Consider the following 11,832-nt stretch of genomic DNA (forward strand, 5'->3'; position numbering starts at 1 on the left):
CTAGCCCAGGGGGAAGCCATGCTGTAGTTTCACGTGGCTAATGTGACCTGATTTCAGTCTGTTTATGGCCATCTGGTTATGATAATTAACAATCAGTGAATCCCAATTCGCGACAGTTAATGTATACTGATACATCCTAGTTATATCTCCTTAATGCCTAACACCAGGCGGGGTAACAACAAGCAGCAGTCTTTTGGTATGACGTGACTTGGAATCGAACCCCGAACTTCCGCTATGAGGACAGACACCCTACCCTCTACACCACGGAGCGATAGATAAAGTTGGCAATGGGGTATAGTATAGTACGGTTATACGTGTTCACTAAGGGTACACAAGAATACTTCTTTAATCTACATACATTAACATCCCACAAGTACATCCCTCCCCACTGGATTCGCGCGAATTCTTCTTCCCCAAATGACGTTTAAACATACACCGTCCCATTTTCGCCACGACATAGGGGTTGAACTGAACAAAACGTGACGTGATTTCCTACCCACATACAGTGCGGTTTACCGCACTTGAATCCGGTTTGACAACCGGTTCACCTGCTCCTAAAGGGGTCATTTTTCGCCGCTTCTACAAAACAAATAAAGGTCAATGACCGTCGCAACTTACCTGCTATACTTAGGTCTCCGACAGCGAGTTCTTAGTTCCCGAGAACGCCTGATTGAACTGTGAGACAATTTGCTATATATTGCTGTATTGTAACTCCGTGGCTGATGCAATGTTACCACCCTCTTGCCACCACCATATAATGAACCGGAACAACGAGCTCATGAATAAACGGCGTTCTTAGAATCCCGGATGTCAGCAGAACTTTTATTTGACACCTGTCCATAAGCTGTTTTCTTTGTGTTACGTAAGGGAATAGCCATTTAATAATGGAGTAGTGGTGGTGGTGTGTTTGCGTGCGTGCGTGCGTGCGTGCGTGCGAGTGGTATTGGTGTCGCGGATATTAATATTAGGCTACATACTGCTTCATCAGCGATCTTGAACACCCATTAAACAACAAGCGTGGAACTTGTTTGAGTGGCATTTAGAAGTTGGTGTGATGAACAACGAGGAGAGTTCTATGGATATACAACTTCTTTAATATAATATGAGCGACGTTTCGGTGTAGCCACTACCACCCTCATCAAGCAAAGAGTTCTATGGATATACAACGTCTTTAACATAACATGAGCGACGTTTCGGTGTAGCTACTGACACCGTTATCAAGCATTTAATATGAAAGAAGTTGTATATCCTTAGAACTCTCCTCGTTGTTAAACAAGCGTGGAAGCTGTTTTTATGAACATGACTGTATAAAACGATTTCCAGGATTCAACACACACATTAAACAAATATATACATGTATACTACTTGTTATAAACGTTACATGTTGATGTTAACTTGTACGCAGCTTTTCGACATAATCTAGCCGTTTACTCGTCAGTGGTGGCAGTTGGATGTGTGTGGATAACATTGAATGTGAAGGCATGTAAGACATGAGGGGTGATATGCAGTGAGGTATTATTACTGGCCTATATTTACAGATCCGTAACTGTGTGTGCATGGGGGTTGTTTGTGCCACGGTGCGATGGTTGTTATAGTATGTGTGTTGGCGAGATGTGTGCTATTTTAATATCATCATGGTATTTATCCTTGTCTTATTGTGTCTAATAGGCCTAAAGAGGCCGGACTCTGTACCAGGGTGTGAAACACTGTAATAAACAATTCTTCTTCTTCTTCTTAATATCAACAACCATTTCACACACACACACACACACACACACACACACACACACACACACACACACACACACACACACACACACACACACACACACACACACACACACACACACACACTCCGCCGCACCATCTGTCTGTAGAAACCTTTGTCCCCCACCATTGTCCTCAACCTGGGACACATGTACACACATATGCACCACCCAGACTTTGTTAATTAAATGTAAGCTGAATCAAATGTTTATGTTCACTTAACCATGTACAGACCATAATTACACGTTTAGTCTCCACCGGCTGCTGACAAATTCCTATTCGATTATTACAATATTATTACATACCATTCATTCAACATGGGAAGTATGATTCGCTAAATGGTTACATTGTTGTGTCTAGTAGTTTAAACCTTAGTAAATTATTCATTTGATTAACAATACCATGTAACCTCAGATTTATGCTTGATGTAAATAGCACACATCAATGTGCGCAGATGTCGACACGTACGTGTGCCATCTGCATGACCGACATGTTTTATCTAATTAAATGCCTTTAGCCTTATATTTCATAAATAAACGGATGATAACACCATGAAGAATAACTTGTTGTATGAGCAGGTTCTTGTGCCGATTTCAGTTATATTGAAATTCTCATATAAAGTTATTCAAAAGCATATAATTGATACTTTCTGATAGAATTACTATCATGGGTAGAAAAATATGCAAATGAGGCCATGCATCAAGAACACTACTGCAGTTCCATCGCAAGATTCACCCACTTGCTGGAACAACTATACTCACGAAAACAGTAAGGGATCATTAATATGTTTTGGAAGACTCAGCAAACAATTAAAACGATAACCTTCTAAGAAATTAATGATCCCGAAGTTTTTCTCAGTATGCATTATTCACAAATAAACGACGGCTCAGTAAGCATTGTCTTTCAGTTAATTAAACATGGCACTAACTTCGCTAAACACTAAGTTTACGGTGTTTGATATGCTTAATGCATGATGTACCGTTTACGTAAATAATATCACGAAAGATGAGATATATATTATTAATGGGATTAAGGCACAGTCCTGAAGTTTATTCTGTTGTATATCAACCGAAGGGGATGACGACGATGACGGTGATGAGAACAGTGTTTGCCCTTAACCCTGAAAAGCTGCAGGCCCTAAGGACCCAGAACCATAACAAGTTGTGGGTCTTGATCAGAACGTGTAGGCCCTATGTTTTGGATATATAAGTAATTCCCAGCAAACACAACTTGTGACAACTAACAATCTGCAGTCTGCACACCAGCATATATCCTCTACCATGTTAAATGAAATGAAAGCGATACCCTGTCAGTGTATGGCGTTTGCGATGCATTCGGATAACTTGTTATAGGTTAACAGATCATATCTCAGTAATCTAAACTGCTTCCTCGAAAATGATAGTCGTTTCACTTACAAACAACAGCTGCTGATCAAGATATAAAAACTAGAAATTAGTGAATGATATTTTCTCAAAAATAATAGTCTTACTTATTGGGGATGAAAAAACTGTCAGCCATAATGACCTCCAGGAAACATAAGCTGCGGTTTTCAGTCGGCTTCGGACCGACGTTAATTTCGAACGCTGGATGAGAATGAGAAGAACAGATATAACGTCTTTTTCGATAATCACTCATTCTGACTGCTCAAGATGCACAAGCATATACGGGCGGATTGAATGACTGAATACAACACTTTTACCATTATTCTGTCAGTAGCACCGCAGTCTGCGCAGAGAAGACCAAATATTGTGTCACAGATTTTACCCATGTGGGGTACAAACCCGGACCTTCTATAGGTGACAAGCGAAAGCTTTAATCATAAGGCCACCTCCCAGCCCCTATAAGCTTACATCTGTTGCTGAAATAATGATCAAAATGATATATATATTAACAATAATAACATGACTAGGGTAGGAAATATTAACACTACCAGCTGCGTATCGACATAGGGACACCACGTGCTCTCTAAGTACACATGACCCCGTCTACCCGACTGCCTTATATAGCAATCATAGCCGATAGTCCAAGCAAGGAAAGGTACGTGTCGTAGAGATAGAATGAAGTTACTAAAGAATATTGCTGAGATTCTCATACCTTGTTTAGACATACTGTCCTGCGGTTTGGTATATACACCCAGTAAGGTGCATGGCCTGTTCTGTACGTCGTAGACTGGCGACGAGATATTGGGCCTAACTAACCTGTGCCTAACGCGGAAGTGAAGCTGCACGAGAGATTAATCAGGTAAACACCACACGCTGTTCTCGATAATTCACCCAATCCTGATGCTTTTATCTATAGCAATTCTCGGAAATAGTTGTGTTAAAATCAATCGCGATAGGCGGATGTTGGGTGGTGTGTTTGTTAAGCGGGAAAGGTACACACAACCAGTGGTCGAACACACCCTGCGAAGCTTCCGATTGCTAGGCAATACTTCCTTCATGAAGTGTGTGTCATTTAATGTAAAGTTTTAAGACCGTTTGTTAAAATATGTATTAACCAGACACAATCTTTTATATGGTTTACAAACCTAAGGTTCAGTACATGTCACCACGACCGACACTCGCGGAAATATTCTAGCAACCACTCAGTACAGGGGCTGTCCGTGAGCAACTCGTGTCAATCCGGGACAAACCGAATGTAGGTTACGGAAAGGGTCGAATGCCGACGAATGCTCGTGAGATACCTGCTAAACGGGATATCACAAGAGTCTAGTCAAATTTCTAAGAAATGTGGATTTTAAGAATGGATGAGGCATTTTTGAGTAAAAGCAAGCAAACAACATTTTCTAGGGTAGTTTTTCGTGCTGGATACGAATCTGTTGTTTGCTAAGCTCAAAAATGCCTAATTAGGTCACAAATTGGGGTCAAAGGCCAATGAGTACAAAATTCCATTTTTAAAAAAAGTGTTTTATTTATCATTCTACATCCATACAATGAACTCATTTTATAATATATTGTTTAATAATGGTACCACAGGATTTCAAAATGTTGGATTTAAGGTGACGAATTTACTCGCCTGTTGATTGTAAACACGTAGACAAAATGTCCGTACGTTTGCAAAGACGCTATTTTTCTCAAATCTTGACTTATCTCATTTATTGATAAAATTGATATCGAGTGATTCTTCATTCACTTGTAAATCTGGTTCATATGTACACATTGTTCGGAACAAAGGCTTATGTGACCACACCATGTCTCGTTAGATTGTCTGGTTCCCATATTTCTCCCAGTTTGTTCTGAATAGGAACATTTACCTGAACCCGAACCATTAACACTTGAACGTGGCCGGTAACGATTACCTTAGCTGCAACAACATGCAGCAATCACATCTAAAATCAAACACTGGTTCTGTTCCTGCCATAGACACAATGTGCTAAGTCTAATGTTTCGTGATATGGCAACAAGCCCCAAATCATAATTTGATATTTCAAAGTAAATGATTGATATTAGAAATTTAAATATATAAGTTATGCTATTTGATACATGAGATATGAGAAAATCGAAAACTGGCTGTCTTATGATATCATTATATATATTTTGTGATATCTACAATTCTTAAGTACATTTGGTATTAAGCCAACTTAATGTTATCAATGAATCAAAGTTTGGATAGCTAATAATCGAATTAGTAAAATTGGTAATTATTCAATGTGCTTATGATACAGTGAAACGTAGAAAATTGATGTAGTAAAACTAAAACACACGCTGCAGGTTTTATTGATATCTAAATTAGAATCAAGGGTATCGATAAATCATTTTTGATGCCTGAAAATATCGAATTGTGATCACCCTGAATTGTTTTTTTTATGTAAAAGAAATAAGGGAATAAATGGTAAAACAGGCCTCATAGAAATGTCCTTTTCCAGTTCGGAGGAACCAGTATCAAAGGTCCAGACCATCGACTGTCGCTATGTTGCAAACAAGCACGAGACTCGCTGTTATCCTCCTCCTCCTCGTATGTCCGAACTGTCTGGACGGAGCCAACATCCTCATGTTTCCGGGACCATTCAGCCATTTTGGGGTCATGTCTCACATTGCTAAAGAGCTGAGCAGAGAAGGTCACAAGATTACATTCATTACGTATAAAGCCCAATGGGTGAAAAAAGCCGACCATTTCGACCTGTGGACGTATAGCGATGATAATTCCGACTACGAGAAGGTGATGGAAGAGTTGTTTGCCGACTCTCTTGCAGGAAGGAGTCAATATGAAGGTGACAAGATAACCCGCGGACAGGCGGCAGTCGACAAGCAGATGAGGGATTTTTTCGAATCTGTGCCCAAATTTCGTGCTTCAGCAGAGAAAGAAAAATTCGACTTGGCTGTGGCGGATGCATTTATTGTCCACGGAATGCATTTCATTAAATCTCTCAATCTACCATTAATTGTATTCGCCTGTGGGGCGTTTGACGCCGTTCAACACGCCCGGTTGTCACAGACGCCGTCCCCGTTGGCGTATGTGCCGGTTGGATTCACACCTTTACAGTTAACGGACCGGATGTCCTTCCTGGACCGGTTGACCAACACTGGACTGTACGTCGCCAATCAGCTGGCCCTTAAGTACTACTTTGCCACCATGAATCAGTACGCCAGGAACTCTTTGCCGGAAGTGCAGCATCTGTCGTATGAAGACATCATGGCGGACGCAGAGTTGTGGTTGGCTAACACTGACTTCACTCTGGAGTTCCCGCGACCTCTCACCCCAAACGTGGTCTACGTGGGCGGTTTAACCACAAAGGATTCACAGCCTCTGCCGCAGGTAATTGACTAATATTTATTCTCTGAATATATATAATTTGTATAGAAACAAATAATTCCTTTTATGCTGAAAATGAATGAATTTAGTTTTACGCCTCACTCAGCAGTATTCCGGCTATATGGCGGCGGCCTGTAAATAAGCGAGTATGGACAATCCAGTGATCAACAGCATGAGCATTTATCTACGCAATTATGATACGATGACATGTGTCAACCAATTCAGCGAGCCGGACCACCTGATCCCGTTAGTCGCCTCTTACGACAAACATGGGTTACTGAAGATCAATTCTAACCCGGATTTGCACGGGTCCATTTACAAGGAGGTGAAGTGAAATTGGGTTTAACGTCGTGCTTGAGAATATTTCGCTCATATGACGACGTGCATGCGTGTGTATGTGTATGTGCGGCAGCTTGTACAAGCCCAGACTTAAGCTGGTTTTATAGTGCTAGCCCACTGAGATACCATGCCGCAGTGAAGCATGAATACCCCACTCAGACATATTATACTGACTCCGAGCCGACCAGTCCTTGTTGTACCCATTAATGCCGAGCACCAGGCAGGGACAAACAAGTACCATATTTCAACGTCTTTTGGTATGACGCGGTCGGGGATCGAACCCACGACCTTCCCCATTTACAAGGAGCCCCAGAGAGATGGGTGATTCAGAAACTGAGGAAATGTAGAATTGCTTCCTTTAGGGCTTTAGCATTGTAGAGAGGGTTGGACGGAAGGGATGAATCTGCTGTTCAGGGACTCTGAAACAGACTACCAAAGGTAACATCCATATGATATGGTGACCTGTTGGGGCGGTGGGGTAGCCTAATGGTTAAAGCGTTGGCTCGTCACGCCGAAGACCCGGGTTCGAATCCCCACATGGGTACAATGTGTGAAGCCCATTTCTGTCGTCCCCAGCCGTGATGTTGCTGGAATATTGCTTAAAGCGGCGTAAAACCAAACTCAGTCAGTCAGTCAGTATGGTGACCTGTTAATAAATGCCGTGTTAAAGACCACAATGACGTAACTGTATACCTTATAACTTTACTTAAGAACTCCAGTGTTATATAATTTCATCACGGAAAGGAAAGCATGTACTACAAAGCAAATCAGTACCCACAGAAAAACATTAAGTCACCAAAAACGCACAAAGTGAGGTCAAAATCAAAAAAGCGATTCTGTCGAGTTCAAAGGATGTAGAGGCGAATGGGTTTTTTATAAGTGTTCATGTACGAAAATTACTTGAGGTAAGTGTATCCATCTTCGATAAACAGGGTATTTTACCTCCATCCGTCAAATAACCCACACTCATTCCTTATCGTGGCGTTGATTTGTAAAACCGATCACAATTTCAAGGTGCTAAAATAGCATCCCATTCGTAATATCTCGCATGAGCAAGAGACAATCTGCCAAGTTATGCATTTTAGAGATAGATATAGTGATGTCACTTTCGACACGAAGGTATGGCTACGAATAGGCTCAAGACATGTATCGTAATAACAGTGAGGTATTTAACCTTAGGTGACCGAGGACGACATTATTCAAGCCCTTGCATTACGACCTGTACTCGCGTGGGCTATGGTATCAGTGAGTTTGTGATTCAGACAGTTATTGTCTGTTTACAAACCGCCATCGTCAGACGGGAGAACTGCTGTGCAGGCAACGCACACAGCATTATGAAACTATGCGAGTTGTGGGTTCTTTCCGTATGGCTGGACATGCTGACACATTTCACCCAAACCTGGAGTCATCATTAGCAGTTTTCAGTTCGTAGAATTTTCACCTTTTCGTGTTATTCACCCAATGAAATCTGTTCGTTAGATAATCGAGACTGGTTAGTCTCTGGCGTTGACGTAATATATTTTTGCCTTTGCTAGGACCTAGAGAGTTTCTTAGCAGGATCCGGAGACGCTGGCGTCATCGTCTTCAGTCTCGGCACCACCGTCAAGGATCTAGATGCAGCAACTGCTCAGGCATTTGTTGACGCCTTTAAGTCTCTGCCACAACGCGTCATCTGGCGTTACGGGGGAACCAAGGTCCCTCCAGTGCCAGACAATGTCAGGATCATGAAGTGGATACCGCAGAATGATCTACTTGGTAGTTTCTTACAATGTTTGGGTCATGAATGATATACCACCTAATGCTATACTTGGTCAGTGTTATCAATGTCAAGGTCTTGAAGTATATATCACTTAATGATCTACTTGGTCAGTTCTACCAATGTCAAGTTCTAACAATGTCGAGGTCGTGAAGTATATATCACTTAATGATCTACTTGGTCAGTTCTACCAATGTCAAGGTCGTGAAGTATATATCACTTAATGATCTACTTGGTCAGTGCTATCAATGTCAAGGTCGTGAAGTATATATCACTTAATGATCTACTTGGTCAGTTCTAACAATGTCAAGGTCATGAAGTATATATCACTTAATGATCTACTTGGTCAGTTCTAACAATGTCATGGTCATGAAGTATATATCACTTAATGATCTACTTGGTCAGTTCTAACAATGTCAAGGTCATGAAGTATATATCACTTAATGATCTACTTGGTCAGTTCTAACAATGTCAAGGTCGTGAAGGATATACAACAGAATGATCTAAATCTAACAATGTCAGCAGTCCAACTCCACACCACAGAATGATCTACATGTACATGGATAGCTTCAAACAAGAGGCAACACCTAACGGAAGTTAAGGGAAATGTTTCTCCTGGAAATGACCTCAAGTTCCAAACGACGCGTTTGTAGTGTTTGAATGCCAGATTGATGATCCTGGGAGTTACGTTACTTTGTATTGTATTTGCACATATTCATAAATCTAAGTTATTCCTTGGCAGGTCATCCTAAGGTCCGATTGTTCTTGAACCATGGAGGTATCAGTGGAGTAATGGAGGCGATATACCACGGTATTCCCATGGTGGCTATTCCGATATTCGGCGACCAGTTCGACATCGTTGCTAGGATCGTTGCTAAGGGAATGGGTCTGAGGATTGACGTCACGAATATTACGAAGGCGAGCATCTTGTCCTCTGTACAACAGGTGCTTGGGGATAGGAGGTAAGTGTGCTCGTGTGCGTGCGTGTGTGTGTGCGTGCGTGTGTTCGCTTCACTAGACACTATTAAAGCTACACAGCACAAATGTGTTGAGAATGTACACATACAAAACATGTTTAGTTCTTTACATGTCTTTGAATGAGTTTTAAATCCAAAAAGATACAGATGAAAGGGTTTTTCTGACATTTAAACCCTAATCAGTACAATTTAGCAGTTTAACACAGCTCTCAAAGCGTCAACATTTTAGGTTTGTTATTAAATTGCTTATGGCGGCGTGTAAATACTGCAAATACTTGATCATGGATTAGCCTATCCAGTGATTGATATAGTGAGCATCAGTCCGTGCCGTCGGGTTACGATGACACACTAGCAAATGCCTGATCCGATATAGGCGCTTTTCCATCCGTGATATGACAGCAAGTGCCGTCATACCTCATACCTCACACCAGAAATGGGCTTCACACATTGTACCCATGGGGGAAATCGAACCCGGGCCTTCAGCGTGATGAGCGAACACTTTAACCACTAGACTATTCAACCTGTCGTCCATTTGCATGTAGTCACCTGTCTTTTAATGTCTTGAATTTTTAGATTTTATGACACTTCGAAGAAAATGTCCGCCATCATGAAGTCACGTGAGCAGCATCCCATGAGAAGGACCGTCTACTGGATCAACTACATCCTTGACCACGGCGGGCAGCATCTACGACCGGCGTCGCGGGACCTGAACTTTCTCCAGTATTTCCTCCTCGATGTTATAACGTGTATTGTCGGTGTTGTTGTCGTATTCTTGTGGGTACTCAAATGTCTGTGTTGCTGTGGCCTTCGTTGTTGTTGTAGAAAGAGAAATACTAAACCCAAATTAGAATAGACACATGTTTTGCTTTCCAGATAATCCTTTTTGCCTTCCTCAGTCAGAAATGTGAATTGTGTGCCATTCCCCTCTCAAAAAGGACATGGAGTCAGTTATATAACAAATTTTATCACGAGAATAGCTTCGATCTAGTTGCAGTTAGATCATTGGCATCGGATCGCAATTGAGTACCTTGATGCTTCTGATGACAATGTGTATTCTGGCCCAGATTCAACGTTTCACAAACCCCTGTCTTTTATGACTGACGCGGGGAATGTTGCTGACTGCATAAACAATGAACAACGATGCGAGTTGAGTTGTCACAGAAGAGTTCGACGTTACATTCGTGACATGACGTCATCGGCGTTTCAGTGTGACATCATGCCTGTTTTCCAACTTCCAGGGAGTGCTTCAGAAAGTGACCGATAACCTTTCTGTTTTACCATGTCGATACACAGGATGTGATTTCAGATTTGCGGGGTTTATTAAGTATTTGGTGTCATTGAATGTTTACCTCAAAAGCTCGGAATGAGCAATGCCCGTCGGTCACGAAAAGAATTTGTGGGCAATAATTACTCAATAAACCCCGGAAATATGAAACATGTGACATATGTTATATTTGGGATTACACTTTCTTAGTACAGATAAAAAACAGATGAAACATGTTTCGTTTATACAGCCCAACGTAGTTCTACCTCGAATAATCAGAATTTCAGTGTAAATATTTTAATATACCTATTTTGTTGTAACGGTTGTCTGTTATTTGTCAAGGTAATATGTTTGGCGTGTTTCGTCTCTACTCGTAGTATTGATCGGTAAAAACTGGAACTACTGGTTTGTCGCGCATCTTGCTCCTACAAATATGCTAAAATTAGACAGACAGACTGCTGTAGTGAGTGAGTGAGTGATTTTAGTTTTACTTCGTTTTTAGCAATATTCCTGCAATATCACGGCGGCGGACATCAAAAATGGGCTTTACACATTGTGCCCATGTGGGGAATCGAACCCGGGTCTTCAGTGTGACGAGCAAATGCTTTAACCACGAGGTGTTTTGCCGAGGCATCGGTGTTACAGTTGCCGCTGATGCCAGCATGGCTGGGCAGCCAACGCAATATGATATCTTTTTCAACCAGTGATAAAATTTGGACTGGTGATATTTAAAAATTTCAGCTACGATTGGAATTCAATTTTTCAGAAAATATACTAAGAGGCAAAACTAACTGTGACTGACGTTTTTCTGCGTTATAACAGTTTGAAATCTGAATTTGAATTCGAACTGTACTTACATGACTGACACACATATCCAGAACACAGCCACAGCCGGTCTGCACACTCTGCTTGCTTGTTGAGAGCGTGGAGGAACATTTTTTAGAAACGCATGTACAGGATCTCTATAAAGTTGATGA

The 11,832-nt window shown here is 41.4% G+C and overlaps 2 protein-coding genes across 3 annotated transcripts in view; one reads left to right on the top strand and one right to left on the bottom strand.

Moving 5' to 3' along the window:
* The window catches only part of LOC124292153 (cystine/glutamate transporter-like), a 49,475-nt gene extending 48,742 nt beyond the window's left edge, over positions 1-733 (bottom strand). Inside the window, 1 exon segment of the mRNA XM_046729202.1 lies at positions 619-733. The gene's annotated coding sequence lies outside the window, so the exon portion shown is untranslated.
* Positions 734-3,726: 2,993 nt separating this feature from the next.
* Positions 3,727-11,175, top strand: LOC124292152 (2-hydroxyacylsphingosine 1-beta-galactosyltransferase-like). Of its 2 annotated transcripts, none has more exons than XM_046729201.1 (5): positions 3,727-3,804; positions 5,633-6,522; positions 8,394-8,613; positions 9,357-9,576; positions 10,165-11,175. In XM_046729201.1, exons 2-5 carry the CDS (start codon positions 5,677-5,679, stop codon positions 10,442-10,444), a joined length of 1,566 nt encoding a protein of 521 aa, XP_046585157.1. In that variant the 5' UTR covers positions 3,727-3,804; positions 5,633-5,676; the 3' UTR covers positions 10,445-11,175. The 2 variants fall into 2 exon arrangements, with proteins under 2 accessions (XP_046585157.1, XP_046585156.1); XM_046729200.1 differs by lacking the exon at positions 3,727-3,804 and adding an exon at positions 3,818-4,008.
* The last annotated feature ends 657 nt before the right edge of the window (positions 11,176-11,832 follow it).

This window comes from Haliotis rubra, unplaced genomic scaffold, assembly GCF_003918875.1.
Source record: "Haliotis rubra isolate DU_JTF1 unplaced genomic scaffold, ASM391887v1 Scf51, whole genome shotgun sequence".
NCBI lineage: Eukaryota > Metazoa > Mollusca > Gastropoda > Lepetellida > Haliotidae > Haliotis > Haliotis rubra.